The 26053-nt window shown below is 41.8% G+C and overlaps 1 protein-coding gene across 16 annotated transcripts in view; it reads right to left on the bottom strand.

Annotated features, from left to right (window-relative positions):
* Positions 1 to 17243: 17243 nt before the first annotated feature.
* Positions 17244 to 26053, bottom strand: part of tns1a (tensin 1a) — a 75916-nt gene continuing 67106 nt past the window's right edge. For 12 of the 16 annotated variants that reach the window (XM_034205343.1, XM_034205334.1, XM_034205337.1 and 9 more), the window contains 14 exons: positions 25204 to 25278; positions 24452 to 24478; positions 24212 to 24287; positions 23276 to 23838; positions 23110 to 23196; positions 22854 to 22982; positions 22277 to 22372; positions 22120 to 22197; positions 21959 to 22030; positions 21255 to 21281; positions 20859 to 21027; positions 20365 to 20433; positions 20201 to 20230; positions 17244 to 20090 (listed from right to left, as the gene is read on the bottom strand). In XM_034205343.1, coding sequence (XP_034061234.1) covers positions 19961 to 20090; positions 20201 to 20230; positions 20365 to 20433; positions 20859 to 21027; positions 21255 to 21281; positions 21959 to 22030; positions 22120 to 22197; positions 22277 to 22372; positions 22854 to 22982; positions 23110 to 23196; positions 23276 to 23838; positions 24212 to 24287; positions 24452 to 24478; positions 25204 to 25278 — 1628 coding nt within the window. In that variant the 3' untranslated portion in view covers positions 17244 to 19960. The remainder of the gene's footprint in view (positions 20091 to 20200; positions 20231 to 20364; positions 20434 to 20858; positions 21028 to 21254; positions 21282 to 21958; positions 22031 to 22119; positions 22198 to 22276; positions 22373 to 22853; positions 22983 to 23109; positions 23197 to 23275; positions 23839 to 24211; positions 24288 to 24451; positions 24479 to 25203; positions 25279 to 26053) is intronic. The other 4 variants (XM_034205331.1, XM_034205344.1, XM_034205332.1 and 1 more) reach the window with 2 other exon arrangements.

Raw genomic sequence — 26053 nt, 5'->3', positions numbered from 1 at the left:
TTGTGGAAACTTTGTCGGCAAACTCTTTTTCAGATCATCCGACCCCTGATTGCCTTTGCCCTTGACCTTCGCTCCGTATCAGGTGTCAAATGTCGTCACAGGTGTCGGAAAGGTCATCACCCACGCACCCCTTTCATTCCCCTCGTCTACCTTCACAGATTTGAAGAAAGAGCGCCATTCACATTGTAAACCATGTGCGCTACATCTGTCTTCCAGCAAAAAAACCTCCTCCTTCGATCGTCCTGAGACTTTCCTACACATTTATGATTTATTTCACAGAGGCATTTTGGCAATTCTAATATATTTACACTTGGAAATGGAGGAACTGTGGTCCAAGTGCTTCTAAGGTTCGTAAACCCTGTCACAGCGTCCGTAAAGGTTGGGTTTCCTGTACAGTTTGAGTTTTAGTCACTTGGTGTATATGGGCCATATAATGCACAGATGGTGGATATAGCGGCTCCGGATAGAGATGAATGCTTTGGGATTTTCCTCGAAATTAAGCCAGGACTAAATGTGCTGAGGTCTGTGAAAGGGTTTAATGCTTTGCCATCTCTGTCAGCGACGTCCATAGAGTTCCTTTAGCAGAGAAATAGCCTATTAAGGCGGTAATGGTACACAAAATTAACAATTTACGCACAGTTTGCATCGGTTCCACAACTCTTAGCCCAATTTTGCAATAACTTACTAGAAAAACACCAAAAAGTATTTTGTAGTAAATTCTACTTTCTCCTTATTGCATTACTATATGTGAAGTGTCTTTCGTCGCCATTTATCTGCTTGGCTTTGGCTTGGCTTGACTTTATTTTTTATATATTTAACACTTGAGGAGTAAATGACCATCAGTTTTGTCTCTTTGGGTCTATATTTTTGTATTATGGTGCGGTAGGTCATAGTTCTTACATGTTGTGTTCTTTGAGGGACCCAGCCTGTGATTTAGGACATAGCTACTGAAAGCACATCAGCTGACCTTTGACCTCTCTGTGAAAGCAAGCCAATACAACAGCCCTTTCTCTTCCCTGGATTATTAAACCTTGCCTGTCTTTGCTTCTATTAGAGGTGTTGTTGGCCAGTCTTCAAACTGTGTACGAACCAGAATTCATATACAGAAGCTTTCAACTCATCTATCTTTTCCCCTTTTCCTCCACAATGTCCTTCTTTTTCTCTGCCATTGTTCTTCAGCTTTTCTTTCATATCCTGACCTACTTTGTATGTTCAAAGACACTGAAGCTGCTGCTGCACTTGTTCTGGAAGAGATAATGGAGCTCGAGTCAAGTCGAGCGATGTCTTAACAGAAAATGATCAAAAGCGGAGAAAAAGAAGCAAATTCAGCACAAAATGGTTCGGAGTGCCGATAAAATCTATGGGATACAGCGCTCCAGTGTCGGATTTCTCTTTAGCCCCAGGACCTCTGGCTAATGTGCTGCACACAGGAAAGTCGGGACAGAAGAAGTATGCCAGACAATGAAGTAATCCTTTCTGAAGTGCTAGCCTGAAAGCCTGTGCTGCAAGACGCTTCATATTTATTTTTATTTTACCTTCCAGCATATAGAGCAGGTGGAAAATCACCATTGTTCTCCCACTAACCCACAGTGCACTTTGACAGTGTGTTGGCAGGCAGTCGCTGCTAGTTATCACTTCAACTGGTGTACATCAGCAGGCTTTGTGTGACTGATGTTCGCCACATGCTACAGTCAGAGCTTACTGTAAGCGACAAAGCCAGGCAAACCGCTGGAAATATGCTGAGGCAGCATGCATTTCCCTCCCCCATACACACTCACGCAGAGATAGAGTCGGTTCCCAGAATACGATGTGCTTTTCAAAAACAATTAGAGGAGTCCACGCTTGATAAACTTGGGCTGAAACCACAAGCAATGCAAGTGCGTCATGTGAAGTACAGGTGTTGACCTCTTTGTTATTCCCACTAGGCATTTTAGGAAGAAAACTACAGAGCAACATTATCAAATTACGTCAAATGTAGTTCTTAACTATCACTAAAAACTGGCTAAATGCGGAAACACCAAGCTACAGACAATGGGTTAATATTATTGGTGATATCCTAATAATGGAGAAAATCACATACAAGTTGAAAGTAATGGAAGACACATTTCTTAAGGGCTGGGAAAGATGGTTAAGGTATAACAAATGAGTCATAAAAAAACAAGCAATATTTCATAACTATGTAGATCGTCTCCGTACAGGCACTGTTCTCTCTGAAATGTAATATTTGTTGTGTGTAATTGTACCTTGTGAAAAAATCAATAAAAGAAAGTTTAAAAAAAAAAAAAAATGTAGTTCTTAAGCATCTCTTACGGCTCTTTCAGAATAAAAAACTGATATTTAATACGAATAATTGTCCAATTCTGCGCAGGAAGCAATGTGTTTCATGTTTCTGGCATTGTCGGTTGTGTTTTTTTAGTGAAAATGTGGAATTGGGTAAAGACCATGAGCAGCCGCCTACAGAGAGTTTAATCAAGGGAAAGTCCCAGGAACGTGTGTCGACCACAGTGCCAGATTCTTATTTAAATGTTGGGAAATGCAGTGCATCAATACCACATCAAGAAGTGCGATGACTGTATCTGGACCAGAATGGAAACAACAACAAAATGTGTTTGCTTCAGTACAGACAGTAATCTTGTGCCAATCAATATTCTTTCAGCCAAAAATGACTTTTTACTGTAATCCGCCTGGCTGTGGTTGCTCTGATTCACTAACTTGTTAAGATGACAGTGCACTTTTGTTTCCATGACACAGCAACTGCAGTCCCCGTCCCCACATTACACTTTGGGAAACGCATGTTTGGGAAATGAAAACCGCAAATTAGCATAGTGTTGTTGTGATCTGCATGCATAACTACAGCGCAAGGTAAGAGGAGGGGAAGGAGGGAGAAGCAGGGTCTGGTTAAGGAGGGATTATAGAGAGCAGTACGTGAGATGGCAGATTGGCGAAAACCTTGTCAGCACATCTGTGTGGCCCTGGCAACTGTGCATTGGACAAAGACAGATCATTGGATCCAGATGTTGGAAAAGCTTTGGTGTGTCTCTGCCACGGCGATTCTATTCAAAGAGCTATGAATCCGTGGAACGTGAATATTCAAATCTGTCAGCAAATCATCCGTCTTTCGTAAAGCGAGCTGCTTTTAAATAGCTTGCAGTGAAGATGAATTGTGTCAGGTGATCTTTCTCTCAGGGGTGGTTCGGATTTGATCCATAACAAGCACGCCGACATCAACAACCATTTACTCTCTTTGGGAATAGCTCTGTATCCAATATTCAACATTTGTATTTAGCACCTGCAAATCCCAAAGTCGGAAACCAGCAAAACATTTCCTGGAAAAAAGGGATTTGGCATCGCTCTGGTCGTCATCAGTCATAAAAAAATGCTTTCTCAGAATTTGCGGTTTCCAGTCGCCTGCAGTGTGGCATGCAGAACATCTCCCAAATAACAAATGAATTCGGCAAGAGGACGCCCTCCGAGGAATCGTTTTGATTTACGGCGAGGCTTCAGCCCTTGTTGTGGGCCTGAACAGTTTGAACTTGTGGTCGAGCTGTCCACCGCTTTGTTGCTTTCCCACTGGCGTCTGTGCACAACGCTATGACTGATGGTTAGGCTTTTTTTGTGAAGGGTCTTTCCCAGAATAAGTCCCACTGTGGTTTTCGGGGTCAATGTGATTTGGAGAGGCCAAGTCCTCCTGGCCTCGCTTGTGCATCTTTTAAGACTGTGTGTATATGAAGTGCCAGACAAGTGCTTCCTCTAGTTAACATACTCATTTGATGGCACTGAAACAAACATATGCACACGCACAAACACAGTCACTGACAGAGCAGGCAGATGAATGGGTGACTATGGCATGTAACAGACTTTTAACCCTGATGTATGTGAATGTGGGAGGCAACCTCATGATGCAAGTGGCCAAGATACTTGGCTCATTCATTTAAAATTGGCAGATTTCTAAATAGATTTTTGGCTCTGTGAAATATCTGTGTTGCTTTTTCTTTAGCTCCTCTGCGAGCAAACCTTCGCCAAAGCAGCTCGATTGATTTGTGACGATCTGATTTTCCAGATTCCAGGTGATCAGGAACCTTGCAAACTACTTAAAAATAAGAAGTATGTACTGAGAGAAAAAAATCTCACAATGCGGTGAGGTTGTTTTTTTTACATTAAAGAAATCCAAAAAGGGGCTAAAAGCCAAAGGCTGACCAAGTCTGGTCAAATGAGATGTGTATGAAGGATCTGAGTGCCCCGAGTGTGTGTTTCTCTTCCTCTCTTAAGCCCTGAAGGAAGGGCCTCCTCACATCTGATTGGCTGAGAGGGGAAACCCAGCTGCTATCAATGTTAATTAGGAGCAGGTGATCTAAATGATCTCCAATCACAGGAGAAACATGGCATTCAGCTAAGATGAATTGAAAAAGGGAAATTAATGATTCCATCTTTAAAATGGTGGAACTTTAGTTTGACCTGTTTAACAATTGAAAGGGGACCTATCATGCAAAATGCACTTTTAGATGTCTTTTATACATAAATATGTGTCCCCGGTGAGTCGGGGAACTCACGCAGCGTCAGAAAATAAAACCCTCTCTCTTTTCCTCCATACCCAAATCTTTTAAAAACAGGGGTACAACGAGCGGATACAGATTTGCTGCTGATATGTCAAATCGGCGGCGGACCCACAGAGAGTTGCTATCAGAAACAATGCCTGACGTATTTTTGACGTAATCTCGTCTTTGTTTACATTAGCAAGCCTCGCTAACACTCAGAGCTAACCTGTACTGGAGAGCACATGTGTTTAGAAAGCAGGAAATAAAAAAAGGAACTCACCTTGTGATAAACCCGCAAGAGAAAAAGCATTTGAGCTCCATACTGTTTCAGAAATAATCCTTCATGTGGTTTAGAACAGGATGGCGTTTTATCACAGCAGAATTTAACTTTATCTCCGGTAGAATTCTGATCAGGCATTAGCTCTGCCTCCTCTTTTTTTCTTTTTTCAAGCTAAGGACCCAACATCCGCGTTTCTCTAACAGGACTGCAAAAGAGGGGTATGAGTATGAAACTTCACAGACATGTTTTGTATAGGTATGGCCCTACAATATATGTTTCCAATATAGCATGATAGGTCCACTTTAAGCTGTTACAATTGTGAACATATTCTATATTATGCACTTTTATTATTAAATGCTTTGTTGATGGTGCAACTGTATGAAGTGAGAGTAGACAACTAATAGTCTTTGTTAAATCATTTAAATGTGTAATAAAAATACTTTGTGAAGGGTAATTCATTTATATATAATTTTTGTAAATATATAAACTTTAGTTACTTTTTCTTTTAGGTATCTTTTATATGAGGATAACATTATCAGAGCATTGTTGTTGTTCTTGATCTGTTATATTTATGATCTCGATTAAAATGCAATAAAATGTACAAACGTTGGTTTCGTGGAATATGATAGGGTAGTGATCGCCAAGGCAGCATATCATGGGGATGCCAATGAACAATAAAACCTCCTTCTGTGAATGCATTCCAACAGATAACCAGAGGCTGTGTTTTCTTCACAATGCAGGACTTTATGCCTTCCACTCAGCACAATAAAGCGACTGTGTAATCAGGTTAATCAGGTTGGCTCCTGTCTCCATTAAATCATCAGTTATTTGCTTCGAAATAGTTGAATCATTCATTGAAATTTGCTGACGAGGGAACGATCAAGAGCACACCTCTCTGCAACCTTCAATCAAGCAGTAAACATGTCAAGTCTGAATGCTCATAAAGCAGCACCCCTAATTTAGTGTTGTTTAACTATATAATATGGCATTATGCAGGGGATATGTCTTTCGGCTTGACTCAAACAAAAGAATGTGCCTATGGGGCGGATACAAAATGAGGCCTTTTGTCCTGACATACCCCGGTCCAAACTTATATTTTCCTCCTTTACAAATAAATTCAGCTTCTCAAAAATGATTGTTCTTGCCCAAAGCCAAATCTGTAAAGTGTTGCACTTTACAGTCTACATATTTTCCATATTTTGGCCGTTTATTCTTCTGTGTTACCAGATCAAGATCTTAAAAGAAGTTGAAGTATTGTTAGCTAGTTTAACAGTTTTTAGAGAGAAGTTACTCGTTAGGATTGAGAGTTTTTTGCAGTGCTCAAAACTCATAAATGTTACATCAACTTGATGGGTGTGGGCTTGTATAAACAGCGGTAGGCCTATACACTGTGGTTTTACACCGTCAGAAGTTAATTATCTTGAACAATTTCGCCTTGTGTATAATGATCAGTGTGACTATGTGGAGAATCTGCGGTGAGAGTACAATCCGAGGGGTTGGCACAGCTTGCGTCATGAAAGTCATCTCAAGAATTCACGAAACCCTTCCTCTGTGTGTGTCCTTGGGGATCGTGTGTTTTTCAATGGAGATGCGAAAGGCCAAGGAGACCCGCATGATGAGGGGAGAGAAAAAAAACACAGGTTTCCGTGAGTGTTGCAGATTCCTATCAGAGATGCTGAGCTTGTCAGTTCCACATTTTTGGATGCAGAGATACAGAGACTGATGGGAATCTTGGAAACGTGCGTAATGGACACTGTCTCCTGCAATACAAAACCTGTCTCTTCTTCTGAGTTATCATCTGCCTCGCCTCTCCAAATCTGTCAAGTATCAGAAACTCGCAGGGCTTCCAAAAGTCAGCTGGATTGAAGCCCTTGCTCCTATGTTTGGTGATCTGTGAGCCTCTGCCAGAGACGTGTCCCTTTGAAAGTCATGCGATACCTCAACAGGAGGGCATTGTCAGGCCGAGTCACAGGGTGTTGTGTTTGGTAGACGGAAACTTTCAAACAGCCAGTGAGTGCACGTATTCGTGAGACACACTGTCGTCTTGTGTTTCAAGAGCTGGGGAGATCTAGGGATCATTTCTAAGGGCTGATTGCATTAACACGTGAAATATATGCTCATTTGTAAACTCAACTTTCTACACTTTGGTTTTTGTACGGATGAAGCAAACTGGATATTGTGTCAGAGCAGGTTATTCTCTTCCTTGGAGAGTTAGATGAGAAGATCCATGTACATATAATATAGATAGCTCAGTTTATAAAATAAATGGAAACTGAGCTATCCTGGCCTGGCATTGGTACACAATCGGATAACAAGCATGAGCTTGAGCTTAATCATTTATTTTGATCTACTTGGCTTAGTTTTCAGGCTAAGCTAACTGGTTTGTACACTAGTTTGCTGGGAGATTGTGAGCTTAGTTTAGCATGAAAAAAAGTGAAAACTGGGTTTGATTTCTCCAAGGTTAGAAAAAGGTCAACCTTCCAGTTGAATTCTTAATTTGGGACACACATGCTAAGCTAAGCTAACTGGCTATCTTCATATTTACCATACAGAAATGAAAGTTGTATTGGTCTTCTTATTAACTCTCAGCAATAAAGTACATATTTCCCAACATTTTGAATTATTTTCTTCTCAATTTTGGGAGTTTTACTAAAACAATTCCAACCAAAATACCAAATAGGATCCACATCTTTTACTTTAAGTCTTATTCCGTCCGTTTTTCTTCCTCTGAGTGTCAGAATTGAACTCGGCACACGTCTGAAAAGAAAAACAACGCTAAACAAACCTTTCACTACGCTGTCACTGACACGTCTTAATACCCACTACAGTCTTGATTTAATGGCATGTCATAAGTGCGGCCTGACTCACTCTTCTTGGCGGAGACGGCTTTTTTACAATCACACTGGGGAGTTGATGGAAATCTGTCACAGGGATGCGCCTCTTTCCTCACCACACACACTGAGGTGCTCTTGTTATTGGCCGGATGGGAGTCCTGTGCAAGTCTTTTTGGGTTTATTCTTTACATAAGGTTTAAAGAGGTTAAAGTTTATATCTTGAACTAAATACATGCCGAGATAAATCAAATTCATTCGTGACATCTTCCTGAGGATCCTCCTAACGTGCGTGATATGTCTGCATCCAGAGGTCTAAACTAATATCTTAAGAGAGCTTTTTTTCAAGTGTGTTTGCAAAGAGAGAGTCGTAAAGCCTTCCAGTATTACGGCTTTAGACAGTGGCATTTCTCGGGGATTATGCTGCGTGTACTGCTTGTACTTGTCTTGATGCCAATTCATGTAGAGCTCCAGCCAAGTTAATGAACCTGATGACATAAGATAAGGCAGCAGATGTGAATGCAAAATGATGAGGAACCTTACACCAGATGTTGTATCGTGCAGCAGAGCAATTTGATGGCACTTTAGGGTCTAATTTTGGGACTTTTGAGTCTAGCAGCTAGTTGGTTTTCAAAAGATTCCCAAAAACGGAGGAGGAAGTTCTTCTTTCCTTTTCTGCAGGTCAGTCAGAAGGTTATCCTTTGCACTCGGGCACCTCAGCAGGACAGATACTGGCCATCATGGGGGCCTGAACCGGAGTTTTCTCGGCTGAGGGACGTTCTCCACGCTGCCTCCATCCAGCTGATCCAACTCAACCACCACAGGCAAGGAAGCAAAGTTTCCGTCTCTTGTGTTTGCAAACCAGCTTCCTTCCCCAGCCAAAAAGACAGAACAGGCGGCTATTAATTACAAAGAAATATTATCCTCTTGCGGGAGGTTCGCAGCAACACCAGTATCCAAAGCAAACAGATACGGTGTGCTTGGAAGCTTGGTGCCTTGTACAGCTGCCATGCCAAATCCAAGCCCCACAGATCCTCTTACAGCAGATCAGAGAGTACAAGCAAGGGGGGGGGGGGGGGGTTTGTTATCATGCACTCTGCAGCATCACGATTCCCATTTCATCTTCACTTCTTGACTCCAAAACTGATAGGAAAGCAGCATGCAAAAGTGGTTTTGTTGTATTCCCTTCTGTGGTTTTTCCAATCTGCAGCAAGAAAAAGTTATGCGAGCAAACTTCTGCAGATGATTGCATGATAGATAGTTTCCAACACGCTAGCAGATGGTTGTGTGGGAGTTTTTAAACATGCATAACACGGTGCTAAACAGCACAGGAGGACGAGGGAAGATTGCATTCATTACATCCAAGGTGTTACATTTTCTCGTAGGGAGCGTTATGAAGGTCAAGAACCAGCGAGATGTGGCGATAAAACTTGACTTTTCCCAGCAGGTGGTTCTTCGCTAATGCTATTTGACTTAAACCACGATGCATTCATGGCACTTAAACAATATTTGGACAGTGTAAAGCTTCTTGAAGGGAGAAACCATCAAAAGAAGTCAAGCAAGTCGCCCCTTATTTAGATAAAAAGGGATTTAGTCACTCTTTCAAAGTGTTAATTTACAGTTTGAACCTCTGAAGCTAGGGGCCCCCTGACAAGGCCCCGCAGTACTGTGCATAAACACATCGTAAATAGCCATTATACCTTTGACATTACCTGCAAACTGCGAGGAGAGGACATCCTGTGCAGTCAAAGGGAGAACACTGAGTGTCAGAATGATGGATGAGGCTAGACGGTGTTGTTTTGATGGAAAGATGTGGAGGGCCGTACGCCTGGTGCTACACCGCTGCTGCTCTTCCAGTGTGTGTCCCCTCACTGGAGAAAAAGTGCTCAACATGTCGGCTTGAATTACAGTTTCACTTCGCTCCACGCGTGATTTACTTTAAGGCATTGGCTGCAGGAAGTTTACTTTGCTATTACGCAGGACATTTCAAACTGTTAACACCGCATGCAACACTTTACTTTACAGGCCTTCTTTTATTTTAATGATTTCCTAATAAAGAACCTGGAGAGAGAGTTTCCTGGAAAGAACAGTGTAATCTGGGAGTAATTATAGGGAACGAGTTTAATTGTGTCCAATTAATAACTTCAAATTACACTCGACTGAACATGCAAAGATCTCAGCATGGGATTTAAAGTGTAACTCGGGAGTTTAACCTATATTTCTGAGTGTAAACTACTAAATTGGTCCAATATTGAGCTTGAATTCTGCACCCTGTCTCGCTTTTGGGGCCATTTTTCACAGTTAATTAACATCCACTAAAAGTGCTTGTGTTGGCCACTGACCGGCTCACCATGTTATTCCAAGAGTCTGACCACTATTGAAAGGACCCCACAGAGACATAAAACATTTTCCTTTCACTTGAGAAATGTTTGTTATTGTGTCTAGCAAAGTCTGAAATCTCGTATCCACATTGTCCGAATCAGATAAAGATTCAGCCAGGATATTAAAAAACGTTTAGATAACACTTGTCTCACTCACTGCCTGGCCTTCCCTTCTTCCAACATAGCCAGAAGCCACATTGATTGACAACAAATATTTCATCATTCCGAGACTTACGTGGCTTTGTTACCGTCCTGGCTAAAAGAAGGGCCTCCCAAGGTTGTGTGTGTGTGTGTGTGTGTGTGTGTGTGTGTGTGTGTGTGTGTGGACAGCAACACTGTCATCAAAGACTCCATCATCAGTTTCTTTCTACACTAGGATCAGGGGAAGACAAAACAGCATGCTCCTATCGTCGGGGAGTTGTTGTGTCCTGGCCTGTGATTTTCTGAACCACCTCACACGATGCTCACTGCTTATTCAATTTTAGTCTCTGCAGACCATTTACATGCACAAAAAATACAAATATATATATACATCACACTACAGGAAAGGGGAAACATTGATTTTTTTTGTTGGCACCGGAAGCCAATTGCAATCTGCTTCCATTATATTGGACATCTCTAACACTGAGCACCAAAACAATCTAGATGGATAAATACCGCAAGATGTAAAATAAAATATATCTATTTTTGGATTTAGGGTTTAACTGCTCCTTTGACCATTGACTTAAAAAACAATCTTCCTCATAAAGTCAAGCGGTGAACCTGCTCAACTTCACACATGGTCATGTTGCTGCTTTTATTTACACCAGAACTTCACCTCAGGGATTTCAAACAGCCGCTGATGGACACGTTGTCTGTTGTTAGGGTTGAACCTGTGACCTTTAGTTCACGGACAGAGAACAGAGATGCTGTCAGCCCTGATCTCCAGACAGGTGTGTTTGAGGAGAGGATCCTCTTGTTGCACCTCAGGAGACATTCCCCAGTGACTCATGTGTTTCCTTTTCTCACCTTCATTTATTCTGCAGAGTCTTGCTGAGCAGGCGCACTCCTCTCTGTATCAAGACAAATGAATGGTTCATTATTTATTCACATTTGATAAATAAAATACCACCACACCTCCCAACATCACACTTAGGACTCGCTCAGTTCCACCACAGTCTGCTGCCTGTTGACCGCTGAGTGCATTGCGAGGGATGAGGATATTGCTCAAGGGTACTACTGACAGTCAGTGTTGAGAGAAGGATGAATTATGCTTTTTCGCTTCCTCTACCTCAGGCGGACTAGCAGACACACGCCTCTGTGTGTTTCCAGGCTACAGTAGGAGTCTGTGATGACGACCAACGTTAATGATTCATCGATTACTTTGCCAGCTGCCGAGATGAATGATTATGAAACTGATCTGTATGTTTATTTTTGTATAGCGTTCGGCTGTACGGTGAAACACGGCTTTCCATTCAGATCCCTGTATATGGAACAGTTTTGGAAGTATGGGGCGCTACCAATTCTCCAGATTTGGAAAGAAGAATGAGAACCACTTCCCAACCATATGAAAATGAAGAAATACTAACAATTTCACCAATTAAATGTACAGGGAGAAACACATGTCTTTACAATGGAAATACAGCGTCTGTAATATGACAACAAATTATAATAAAATGCCTCATAGTATACAATTGCCCAATTGATAATTAGGACATATGTATGAAGGGATTTTGATACAAATGAACTAATAAAACAACGGTTAAGTATAGTTGTCAAACATAAACTCTTAGTGAATATAATTTCAGATAGTTTCAGGATGCTCAAATGAGAAAAATAAGTCTCAAAAGGGTCCAAATACCTGAGTTTCTGGCTGATAATGTCTGTCGAAATGCAGTTTGCATTGTATTGAGGATGCATCAGAAGGATCTGGTTGTGCAACAGCACCATTAGGATCCACCAACCGCATGACCTCCAATCAACTCCGGGGGAGTGTGACACTCGAATCTGAAATCAATTCGTAAAAGGAAAAGACAACAAGTACCAAAGAATGAGGGACTGTTTAGTTTACAAAAGCAACATAGTTAAAACATAATGTAATAAACTACAGTCGAAGATTGATGAATTTAAAGGGGTGTTTGGTGTCGCACAGATAAAAAAACGGAAGCAGACAGGCACAGATAATCTGACTGTGAGGCCATCCTGCATTTGACATAATAGAACTCAACAGCATCTTCATCATGACACCGTCAGGATTATTTTTCAGATTGAGGACAGCCCTCTCCGGAGTCACATCAAACATTATGTAACATTATTACACATAAGGTATCACAGGCTAAGTAGTATTCCTCATTACAAGTACACTGAATGGATTATGCCAGTCTTGATCCAATAATCTCTGTTTGTCATGCAAGATGAGTCATGGAAGTATCTTATATGATAATTCAATATAAGTTTACCTTTGAATGCAGAACCGTTATGAATTTAAAGCATTACTGTAGAAGGAAAGGAAAAGAACAGAGCAGATCACAGTGAAAAAGAAGGTATTATGAATGAGAGAAAGAGCACATACCGTACTGAAGATAGAGTATCGTATATATGATATCCTGTTAATATTAAACTCCTACTTTCCTGAAAGCATTCCTGCTATGTTGGAAAGATTTACAATGTGCAGTTTACAGATGAAGGAATTTACAGCATATACAATATGCGGGGTGTTTGAATGTGCATACTTCTCTGTCTGTTTCTTCAAACAAAGTGATTTCAAATGGAGGGGAAAAAGCAGAATAGGAATCCAAGTTTTGGATAAAATATGATGTTTTAAGAGGAGATAAAAAGGCGGGTTACGATGGATACTTTTTTTGCAGTTTTCTGCCAGCTCCGTCTCTGAATGAATGTGTCGAGGGGTGTGGGTTCCATCGTGGAGGAGATCGTCTCGATTTGTATTGCCATTGGCAGAAGTCATAGACTAAATAATGGTTGTGTAATGGAATCGGTGCTGCCTAAAACACGGGGAATAAATGTTGGTGGTCATGTTCATTCATGCTGGTAATAATCACTGCCTATTCACGAAAGAAACTCTATTCAAAGCAAAGCAATTATGAACTTTGGACAGACACTGATGGTGTTGCATCGATCCAAGATTTAAAACCACTTGTGTGTCTGGTACACTCAAAGTTACGATACTAGGCAACTATTGAGGAGAAATTGCTCTAGCTCTGGGAGCATGTTCACCTCAAAAGGCACTCCGAAGCCAGATGAATCTTCAAGTCAAAGCATTCTTTTCCTTCTTTCTGCTTTGGAAAACATTCCAGGAATAAGATCTCAGATGTGGAGACAAAAAGGCGCCTTGTAGATACATGTCACATGAATAATATCACCTTTGAAATGTTTTAATAAAAGCATCTGAAAGAAATTATGCAGGTAACTCCACACATTGTGGCGCTTTAAAGCTGGCCCGAGGACAGAGCCCTGAGGCTCCTCAAGGGCCACGTCGTCAAAGAGAACACTACGCCCCGACATGACTCAAGTTTGGGAGTTTTCACATTTATGACAGTTGGTGTTTTCTCTCAATGTACCACACTCATGTCTGTATGCTAAATATGAAGCTCTAGCCAGGAGACAGTTAGCGTAGCTTAGCATAAGACAGGAAACAGGGAGGAGTAACTCAATTATGTCCAAAAAAATCAAATCCAGCTACCGGCATCTCTAAAGTTCACTAGTTAACATATGTATCTTGTTAATTCTGTATAAAAGTGGAAAAGAAGTATAGTTTTGAGGGCGCTTCACGTGGCTCTGTCTTTATGCTGACTATCTTCTGTCAAAATGTGAACACTTCCCTCAAAATTCGAATCACTTGGCCACTTTACAAAATACAGTCACTTTTTTTTAAAACTCTACCGTCTCTGAAACCACAAAGTAAGTACAACGTCTGCATATATTCTTGTGGCAGAGACAAGAGGAAACATCCTTATCCTGACCCTCGCTGGATGAAATCTGTTCCTTCCAAATCTAAGTCAATGCTTGACTGAGATGCCTACTAGTCTCCACTCAGTCTCATAAAACTTGAAAGCTGAGTTGGATTTGAATACTCCCACGACTCGAACATGTACGTCGGTGCGGCAGATATGAGCGCTGATTGTCTGATGGAGGATCGTTGTTCCGGAGAGATTTCACACGAGCGTGAAGCTAAAAGGGAGTCAGTGAGCTGTTGCGGGGACACTGCGAGATTATAACAGGGCCTGTTCTGCGGTTTTGGCGCGGGAACAGCTGGCTCGTCTCAGAGCTCTCTCCGGCCTCTTTCCGACCAACATGTGGATGTGAAGAGAAGCCCAGCGTAGCATTTCCACCCCTAATAAGCCTGCACTGTTATCTTAAGGAAATCCTCAGGAGCTGACAATCACTCAAACTGCGGATATGTCAGGGGTTACGAGTGTAGTCAGTAGCAAATGGGCTAAATCAAAACTTCTCTTGAGAAGATTACCACTGGCAGGAGCAGCACTTGAGCGAAAGAAAAACAATGATGAGCTTTTAATAATTTCCTCCAAGATTTTTCTTCATTATATGCCTGAAAATGTCATCATGTCATGGACGATTGGTAGGAAGCAAGAAGCCTGTAATAAGCCCTCTTTGGGAGGTGAAAAGATACATGGAGGAGGCGCAGTGCAAACCAAAACAAGCAGGTTGATTTTTCCATTTGATAAGGACAGAGTGGGAACTTTCCCTTATTTGAATATTTACAGTCCAGTGGCATCTGCGTGTGTAGGGGTCAAGTGTTTCCCAATCGGGCCTGTTTGTAGGAAGCTCATACCGTGAGAGGCCTCTCACAGACGGTACACATTTCCACTGCATACTTCACTTCATGTTCTGTACATGTGCTGCACGGCACTTCAACACTGAATTCACTTCTGAGAGAAAGACAATCTGAAATGACTTTCGATCTCACTCAAAATCATCAAGCAGTTGATCCTTGGTGTCAGCACAGCCGGTAATGAAATGTATTTTCTCTTGAAGTGAAATATCTCCACAACTGTTGGAGGAATTGCCAGTACATTTAGGGTAGTGATTTGCTACATGGTTGTGGTATGTCATTGACCTTCATTGGTCAAGGTTAGTATCAGTCAAAGGCTAGGTTGAAAGGTTTGATATAGGGATATGGTTCAGATAAGGCATTGACCTTGAGTGGTCATTGTTAGCATTGGTCGGTTTCTCACAAGAGTTCACGCGAATCTACCCCCATCTAGATACTAACTATGGAGAAGGATAGAACCCTTGCGAACTGGCTGAGGCTACATTTACTCTTAACTTCAAACGAACCTGGCCTTTGCTATAAACTGAAGCTTTTATCTTCCAGATCTGATGGAACTGAGGACTGGAGAAGTACTGGTGTTTTATTTGACGAGAAATGCTTGGTCAGGACTTTCTGAACCTTGGTTGATCGCAGGTCGTAAACCTTTAATACTTCTTTCTCTTGCTTCTTTGACGTAGAACACCTTTAGCGGACTGTAGACTGGACCATCACGGTGGCTTTCATCCAAGCGCTCCCCCTTCAAAGACGATTTCAAAGCAGAGAGGCATCTGGTCCTGATTTTTAATTCTACAAATTGTCCGTCGATTGAACCCCCGAGCCACACGGTATCGGGGCGTCACGCCTCTGATCCGACGCTTGAACTCTCACTGTTGTTTTTACAGCCAAGACATATGCTCGGTTTTGATTGTGCTACGTACTTATGCTGCGCACAGGGGATCTCTTGTAAAAGAAAACTTTGCTATCAGTTGGATTACCTTGTTCAAATAAAGGTGTCAAATAAAATCACATCACATTTGCTGCAGACAGGACCAGGAACATGGCTTCCACCCACCGCATGGGACCATTACATGAGTCTGTGTTGTGTGGATGAATGAATCTAGGCCTATATGTAGTAGTGTCTATGAACTGAGCCAGGACCCATGATGCGTACCTCCCTTACAGCTCATAATGTGCCGCGGCGAGGCAAAAGGAGCGACAGTGCGTATGTAATATGTCAGGGGGGAAGTGTGTCATGCATATTTGGGAGTTTGAACACTGTCTGCAGCCGTGAGAACCTCACAGAGTTCTGATTATATTTCTTTATTGGCTGTCTCTCATGCTTCTGACTCTCGCCGGTCTCAGGCTCCAGCAGCCGTCAAACAAACAGGCGGGCTACTGCTTGGAGAGATGCCTGGTTCTCTCTGGATTTCCCCCGAGTGGCTCAGCGTCTCGGTCACAAACACACACACCTGTTATCAATCCGTTTGTGTTTGTGTGGTAGTGATGGAGTATTTCGTTTTCTGGCTTCGTTTAAAACTGATCAACTGAGAACCACCTGAAAAATAGAACCAAATTATAAAAGAATATCAAAATAAAAGAAATGGTAGAGATATCACTCTAAAACTAAATATAACAAATATGTCATTTAGAGCACTGCTAAACTACATTTTAAATAACGTATCAATGACTATTTTTATGTCTTTTTGGACAACAGCACACGGGTTGCTGTGGTATTGGGGATCTTGTCACAGTTTGCTACAGTACACACCACCTCTTGCCAGATTTGTCTCTGCTAGCAAGGCTTGGAAATAAATGCATGTTGAAAAGAAATCTGGTCTCAAGGGGAAACACACCAACTTTGACACAGTATGAAAGACTTGGATATGAACAAGTTTCTGGATGTGCACAAAGATCGCAACGCCAAACTTTTCAAGAATGTGGTTGAAGGAATGAATACGCAATGCTGTGGTTACATGGTGTTATTTGTCCACCACTGATGGAATACTTTAAGAATGATCCCATTTGGACAGCTGCACGCAAACAGGACCTTTCATGGACTATCAATATTCATCAGCCATGTAAACAGCTTTTCCAGGAATATTTGTTCTTGGAATAAGGGCCAAAAACGGATCATTTTGTGGCTGTAGTCAATAATATCATCATTTGTTTAGCTTCATACAAACATGCACGAAGAGCATTGGAGAAAAGGTTGAATCTAAGTCGAGAAACATTTGCCGTTCAGTTTAAAATGAACAAAAAAGTAAAAAGGTGAGGAGAGCAGCACGTGGGAAGGAGATTGGTTTCGTGAATCTCGGAACATGAGGAACACGCAGCATGTGTTCCAGATTAACCCTGACGAGGTGAATTCAGCTGACAGTGCTATAGTGATTAAGGTCCATACCGTCTACTAACACACTCAAATCTAAAAGAACACCCAAATGTCTTGAATGTAACTGATTTGTATTGCTTTAATGTTTTTTTTCTCTCCTTAGGAACAGGTAAGCCATGACAATATAATGTAAATGATAAGCGCAAACAAAATCTGAGACCCTTTTGTACATTCATAGTAGCACATTCATTCGACAAGTCCTATCTGTACACCGGGTCACTGAAATCACTTCTTTTTCACTGAAACATGGCAACGCTCGACTCAAAGCCAACAGGTCAAATGCTTTTTTCAATTAGGAGATTATTTATTTTTTATTTATCCAAAAAATTGCTTTGTTAGTAGTCAATCATTTGCACTGAACCTCTTTGCTTTAAACAAAGCGCCGCCACACATTCCTCCATTCTTTAACACTGAACTGCGATAATGACAATGAAACCGATATTTTTTTTAAAACAAAGAATAAATAAGAATAAATAAATCAGTGACTTTTCGAGAGGGCCGGAGCAGACACCTTTTGGCAGTCTGACAGAGACACGTCCAACTTCATTTACCTCCAATTTGGATTCTTCTTTTGGCATTGTGAATGTAAGTGCTTTGTTTACACACTTCAAACCGGGACACAGCGGACCGGGCGATGGAGGTCTGCACAAAAAAAGGTCTTCAAGGTGGATGTGTAAATGAAATGACTAAAAACACACATCTGCACGTACTGAGTTGAGCGAAACGTGTGCGGAACAGAAGAATTGAGTAAAAGCGACATGCACCATAGTGTTTGAATCTTTGGCAAAATCATAATTGTAACTGTCATGGGTGCTGTTTTCATATTGCATTAGAGGGTTTGCTCCTGAAATTTTAGCGTGCTTCCCTTTTTCAAAAAATCATCTACCATCTACGACAGCTCTACGAGCTGTCGAAAAAGCGCGTCCATGCAATTCAGACGCTTCTATCTCACTCATGCCTTACCTCGTTCTAAGAGAACGCAAAAACGTAAAATGAAAAACATGACAAGCCGAAAAAAAACAAACATATACATGTACAAAGTAATGTACACCATATATTCAAACACATTTCAAAATCGTCAGACTTTGAAATCATTAGCCAAAATAAGTATATCTTTTTTTCTCAACCCCGTTAGGTAATCTTCTTTATCTAGACTGTACAATATATGTATATATGAGTAATCATGAGGGACCAAAGCAACAAAAATAAATACTTTTTCGCTATGTCACCTTTCAAAGTAGTATATCTATGTACATTTATATCAATATCAATTTTCCTTAGCTTATTGTGAGTGGTTGAGCGTGTGTTCAACAAGCAGGCATTGGCGCACAGTGTGGAAACTCCTTATGTTTTTTTATCTTTTTGCCCTAAAAGGTATCTAAATGTAAATTTTGACGACACTGTGGAAGGAAAAAACAAAGACGGGACTGTCCTCGATACAGTGAAAGGTAACCCTGGCTCAAATGGACCAAAAACAAAAGAAAAAGAAAGGAAAAATAAAGCATCTCACCATCATGTGACTACTTCAACAATGGGTTGTTCTACTTCTTTTTCAGGACTCTTTTTTTTTTTCAGAGTACAAAAAGTTTTCATGCAGTCTTTGACAAGTCATACAACCTCAGTGTCTGGAGGTTTTAAAGTCATTTTTAGCACACAGCATAGAATGTTTTCAGTGATGTTGAATGTAGCTATGAGGGGGAGGGAGGGGGAGGGGGAGGGGGGGGGGGGGTGCAATTTGGGACAACAACATGCATAAAGAACAGTGCATAGGTCCAGGTCATTGGGGCCAGTCCCTGGTGATCTCCAGTGTGTTTCAGTGTCTATCAACAGATCCACTACTGCAAGCAGTTGGTGAAGGGGGAAGGGGGGGGAAGGGGGGTCCAAGCCTGGATGAGTGGCGCCATCTTGTGGTCTCTCTCCGTCTGCCATGCGATCAGGAGTTGCTGATTTCCAGGACAGTAATCCCATAAAAGCGAGAGGGGGGGTGGTCAGGCTTGGACCGGAGGCCGAGGTGATGCATCTGTGCACTTTTTTTTTCTTCTTTTTTTTTCAAAGTCTGGTTTGCAGTTCCCATTGGTCACTGCAGAGCCCTTTCTGACGCACATCAGACCTGGAAGCGACCACTCTAAAGGATTTCAGGATGAGTTTGGTGGAAGGTAGAAGAACCAAGCTTAAAGATCAAGCTAACATGCATAAGGTCTTCAGACTCTGTTTTGCTAAAAGCCATCAAGGCCAATATTTTTTTCCTGAAGACGAGTTCAAGAAGAAATCTCTTTTCTTTTTTTTTTTTCTTCATCTTTTGAAAAGAGGAAATAATAATGGCTTAATAGCTACATCATTCTTGCACTTGTATTGCAACTACCTTTGGTAAATCAATCAACAAAAAACGACAACAGAAAACCCCTGAAACATACGAGTCTTCACGCGTTCCTCGACTGAACTTAGCATTGTTCCTTTAGTCTTTAGCCAGCATTTTTCTTCTAGTACAGGTTTCCCCCCGTTAGTAGATTTCCTCCCTTCAATGGCCTCCGTGTTTGTCACGTTCTCAGCTCCACACCGCACTTCCTCTACAACCCGCTCTGGATCCACGCCAAAATCCTTCACCTCTTCCAAAAAAGTCAAGACAAACCAGCAAGGCAGAGAGAAAAAGAGAGAGAAGGGAAAAAGAAACAAACCGACAGGAAACAGAAAAGAAAAAGGACACCATCGAGTCCCGGCGACTCCAATGACGGAGGAAGATTTCAAAATGGCCGCTGCCATTCGGACGCCAAAGGTTTCACCGCTTCATCATCTTGGAGGCGAAGCTGACGATGGCGGAGGCAGGCTGATCTGGGTCCAGCTCCGCGAACAGGTGGCTCACATTGTCTGTTGTGCTTCCTTGTTTCCTCGCCACAAATCCAAAAAGCCTGTTGGCAATGAAGAGAACAGCATTTTTGATACTCGAGCAACATTATCGCCTAAACAATTATTTCTAAAATGCACAAATACTAATTTATCCTAAAGCATTTCAACTTACTTCACTGAGCCACCTCCTTCTTTGACCCACCTATTAGAAGAAAACAGGTTTTTAAATGGCCCCCTCCAACGTTCCATAATGATTTTTTTCAACTTACAACAGCCATAATGTGCGACGTGGAATTATTTTTGTCTATGATATTTGTACAAAACAAGTTAGCATACTTTCTGTCCTGGGGATCAATGTCACAGAAGGTCACCGTGTTGATGGGATAGTGTCGCCTGAAGAAAAGCCTGCAGCAAGAGAGAGGAAGATTAATCACAGCAGTAAACACACATACCTTCTACAAAGCATACATTTCTATATTTGTAAAGTTCCCATGTGATAGAAGCATATTTAATAATAAATAATGCACTCTGCCACAGTTTCGTTTTCAGAATCAACACACGAGGGCGCCAAAGCACCACTGTTTCTCTGCTTATTTATTGTCTCTTGTTTAATCTATTTTTTTTAATTATTACAAGACATCGTTAAGAAAAATAAACACACATATTTAATTTTTATATTTTTCCAAATTATTTAATTTTTTCTTATTTATTTTTAGCTATTGTTTTTAAGATATGTATGAGGCTTCTTGACCTCTCCTGTCACATTTCAAATTGTATTCACTGGTCGTGTGGGTGTGTGCGAATAAAATGAATTAAACGCGTTGACTCACTTCCTCTGACTGTCGGTGAGGGTGATGCCCTGCGTGGACACTTTGAAGTGCACGCTGGTGGCTGCGGGCAGAGGGTTGCTCTCCAGCATCTGACTGATGGCCTTGGCGATGGCCTGAGGCCCCGTCAGGGACTCCATGTCCACAGAGTTGATGTAGAGAACATTGCACGCTAGAAATAAACAACACCGATGCATTGTTAGATAAATAAAGACACGGGAAGTGCATGCAGGTAAATGTAAGGGGAGGGGTTGTATCATGCACAGCACAGTGACTGGATTATCTTCAATACATGCATTTCACTAAAGGTTGTTTTGGCTAGCAAATAATAATATTTCTGTGAGAGCAGGCATCCTCACAGAGTGCACAATGGCGCAGAGCAAAGCAGTCTTTATTTACCATGAGCCTCCTCAGGAACCTTCTGAACTGTAAGGCAAGAAGTGAGCAAAATAAGGATAAATGTAAAAACCATGGAAATACTGCAAACAGGCCATGCCCCATGCCGAAGTCGGATTTTACCAAGGTGGGACGATATATTTATCAAATATTTTAAGTTTAAAATGTGATCTACTATATGGCTCAGTTGTTAAATTTAACAAACATATTGGGGTTCTTTAGTTTTACTGCTTTATGTACATAAAGTGGGTTTGTAAAGGTAAATGTGTTTTTCTTTGTCATCAGAATTGTTGATAATTACTGGCTAACCAATAACATATTTTGTCTTTTTCCCCTTGTTTTTGTTTATTCTGTGCATCATATGTGTATTTTTTTCTTCTGAACTTAATGCATAAGTTTAGTTTCTCTTAACGTATGTTATACTTGACTCTAGATGTATACTTCAAGAGGAACTATCTGGACATTAGTGGACATCCAGTACAATGTGGTATTGTTTAAGCCACCTTAATAGCCAAAGCTTTTTTAAGTTAGATGGAACAATATCTAAAAAGTGTCCCATTAACTACTATGTTCTTCTGCTTATGACTTCATTCATAAAGTGCCTCCATGCTTCCATTCCAAAACATATTCATGTTGCTTTCTGCCATGATGATGGAAGCAGAGGTGCAGTGGTAAAACCTTTTTAAGAACATCTGTCCACAGCTTACCTGCTCCCTGCTTCAGGAGTTCAACCATCGGATCAGTGGGGGTGGCGAGTTCCAGCGCCTCTTCATTTGGGTCTGTGAATGCCAAGATAGAGAACAACTTGGATCAATGCTGTCAGAACATATTCATAAATACAATCTGAAAATAAAAGGGGGATGCTGACCTTTGGTGGGGATCATGAGCTTACAGGGCAGAGCCAGCGGAGTCATGGAGTGTTGGTACACCAGAGCAGAGAGACAGCCTGAAACACAGAGGGTCTCTGATGAGCTGACTCACTCTGATTTGAGATGATAACAAACAGGACTGGATGGTGAGCTCACCAAAGTAGGGCTCGTTGGGACAGCCCTTCAGACGCACTCCTTTAGGGCTCGTCTCGATCAGGAAGTGCCTCACCAGCTCATTGGTCAAGTCACCAACTGGAACACAAATTAAGACAGCAACAATTAAATTAAGACGAGTACTTGTTCAAAGAGACAAATATTCTTTCTTTCTTTAAAAAATGGACAAACATATTATATTTTGTGAGCACTATATTTTTTATTTTGCCTTATAAGTCAAACAAACATTGCCCCTTAGCATGGGCACACACATCCCTTAAATGTAAAATATTATTACCCTTTTTAATGTCCTGAAGCAAGGACATTGAAACAGTATCAGTAAAACATTTGGACATGAACACATTCTCCTTAACACATAAACAGGTATTCCTCGCCCATCCCAATCTCTGCTATACTACCCAAACCTTTTAGATTATTCATATTTAACTTATATGAAAATAGAAATATGTGCCTTGGACTTAAAAATGTATCTGGAAGCGGGATTAAAAACTTTTGAATAAAGCATTTTTAAACGGTCAGATATTCTGATTCAAAATGAAACTTCCACGCTGATCTCTACCTTTCTTGCTCTGCTGGATGGTGGGTGGGGGGCAGGCCACCTTCATGGCCAGGCCGTAGGCTCCTCTGAAGGAATGGCTGTCCCTGATGACGAAGGCCCCCGGCTCCCTGTCCTTCAACACATTGATGGCTGGAAGGAGGAGAGAGGAGACGAACAAGGAGGCAAAACAAGGACATGATGACTATTGTTATTTCCTCTCTTTCACTTGGAGACTGATGAATGATAGTGAGTACAGTCTGTACTCTGGAACCCTCACCTTGCTCTCTGGTGATGTCCGGCTTGTACCAGTACTTGGACGTGTCCTGAACAAACTTGACGTTCATCTTAATGTCCGGATAGCCATCTGTTTGGAGACAGGGGAATGATAAGTGGAGAGGACACAAACATCCTGAGAGGCAGTAAACGTCTCGCTCATGTCTCACCGTATATGGACTTGGGGCCGTCGGGCAGAGTGTGTGTGCCGGGCAGAGTGTGTGTGCCGGTCAGGTTTGGCGTGCTGCCCCCGCTGGCTGGGGTCAGGTTCTTGTTGTCCGTCCTCTCCGCGTCCCCGCTGGACATGTGCCTCTTCTCCGGCAGCTGGGGGGAGACGGGGAAGGCGGGGGTGGAGGGGGGCTGGGTGCTCCCCTGGCGGGAGGCAGCACCCAGCTCGTCGGGCGTGCTGTGCCCGCTCCCCGCCATGCGCCGCCCCATCAGGGGGCTGGGGGGCACCCCGCCACCGCCTACTGTTTTAGGGCTCCGGCCAATCAGAGGGCTGGAGGGGACGGCGGCTGGGTGTCGGCCCAGCGAGGGGCTGCCCTGGCCCAGGCGTCTCTGCAGGGCGGGGCTGGGCGGCGTGTTGGTGGCCACGGTGCGGTGCAGCGTGTTGGGGCTCCCGGGGACCGTGTGGACCCCCATGACGCTGACCTGGGACCCCTCAGGGGACCCGGGTCTGTTGGAGTAGGAGGGAGAGGGATGAGGGGCGCCATCGGAAGAACCAACCCTCCTTCTACAGACAAAAAAAGACATAGTTCTTATTTTTGAGACAGCATTTTATATTACGTTACATTTTATTTGCTGATACTCTTGTCCAAAGTGACCTACAAGAGGTAGAATCAAGAGGATACAAATTCAAGCTGCAAGAGTCCTGCAAGTAGCTTCATAAAGAGGTGAAACAAAGTATTAGGGCTGCACAAGTATCTGCATTATTAATAAATATCTTGATCATTTCCTAGAATAACTAGAAATGTGTGCAAAATGTCAGTTCAACAAGATCCCAGGTGGTTTCACATTTCACATCAAAAATGGCAAAAAGGTGGTGTTCAGTTGCACAATGAAACTCGCATACATGACATAGTGATACACAGAGGAACTGCACTCACCCATCAGCGCTGTGGATGGGACTGCTGGAGAAAAGAGGAACGTTGAACCCTCTGGACTCCCCGAAATTGCGATTATCTGAAGAATACAGAGCATCAAAAACACACAGTTAGTCTCAACTTAGTGTGTCATTCAACACGTTGTCCTGAAAAGAGAATCTGGGGTGCAGCAAATATTTAGCGTGCAGTGTAAAAGTTAAAAAACAAAAGGAAATGTGTGGGGGTCAGCAGCAGTGCCCTTACCTTGATCTCCATCATTAGAATCAGAGTCTGACAGCGAGAAAAGGCAAGAGAGGAAGAGATGTGTGGGAGAGGAGGAGACAAGGAGGACACATGTGAGCGCAAAGCCAGAACTGCAGAGTGTTAGCTGTTAGCATTTAGTGGAACCAGTTTAAAGCAGCAGAAGCTAAACATCACTGCAGCTAATCACTGCAGAGCTACAGGATGACATAATGCAGAGACCCTGCTGCACTGAGCACACCATCACAATGTATAATATTTCAGAAATGTGTATTTTTATTAGATTTTTAAGTCTGCTACATCATTTTAAGTTTGATTTTCTTTGGTTTTGAGAGTGTGTTTTGGTTAGTTTTCAGGTTTTTATTTGAAGGTTAATGCTTAGATTGTAAATATCTAGTTTGGTTTGGTTTAAAAATGTAGATTTGGGAAGTTGTGTTCTCTTTCACTTACAAACTACTGAAAAAAACGCAATTTCACCGAGACCACAGTTCGTTTGCATTCGATCTACAAACGATTTTAGATAATGCTCATTACGTAAATCCACAACCGTGATTTATTGTGAAATGTCGAAAGGTAATATTGTTTAATTTTGGTTTAGGACAACATATTAGCTTCCCACATTTTTATTTTGTATCTTTGGATATTCCACAAGTGATTAATAAGGAGTTTAAACAAAGAGCTAACACTGTAAACAAGTGGAAATATAGTTGCAAGATGAGAGACAGAACATGAATAAATAATATTTGATAACTGACCTGATCCAGCGTGGTGATGAGGCTTCAGGCCCAGCGCTGACAGAGGAGTCTTCATCAGACCTGGAGGAGAGCGAGCTGCAGGCAACGAGAGGAAAAATAAATATTACAACAAAGCATAAACACTAAGGATGGCAGTGGGATGAGAACTGTACACTGAAGCCATGCAAGGATGAAACACAACCACTTTAATAAGGAATGAGAAAACAGTTATTCACTTTAGCATCAAAACAATGATACATATATATATTTTTTTTAAAAGTCGAGATATAAAGCTGAAATTGTGCATGTTTTCAAATGCCAGATCATGTACAAATTCAAACAAAATATGTTATAGTAATGTAAAATACCGTAGGTGCTTTACAAAGGAGAACATTGTCAAAGTAAAAGTATATACTATTTCGCACTCTCTTAAATATCATAATTATTTGACATGAAAAATGTCAGATATCAGTGTCACCAATAAATCCGAAATCTTTTTCAGTGGTCTTTTTCCGAAAAGGTGTGAAACTAGATAAATGAATTGGCAATTTGTCCCCCAAACAAATAATGGCGCTGTAGCTGAACATAATCAGCCATCCACAACACAGGTATGTAGTCATGAAAAGGTTGGCAGTTTAAAAGCATGCTGCTCCTAAAACCATGATTGGGTCCAGGTTAGATCGAGTCAACAACTCTGGATTAATGTTGCCATAAAGAAAACTGAAGAGTTACTTCCAAAACAAGATGTCAGAGAATGTCTGTCTCGGGAGCCAGAGAGGAATCTGAACAGTCACTTTCCTCTGTCACTGCTACCAATGTAACAAGGTAAAGTGATCCTTTGTATTCCAGCGAATAGACATCGCTCGTTCGG

Source organism: Gymnodraco acuticeps, unplaced genomic scaffold (assembly GCF_902827175.1).
Source record: "Gymnodraco acuticeps unplaced genomic scaffold, fGymAcu1.1, whole genome shotgun sequence".
NCBI lineage: Eukaryota > Metazoa > Chordata > Actinopteri > Perciformes > Bathydraconidae > Gymnodraco > Gymnodraco acuticeps.
The sequence above is the reverse complement of the archived record's forward strand: the minus strand, read 5'-3'. Positions and strand labels throughout refer to the sequence as shown.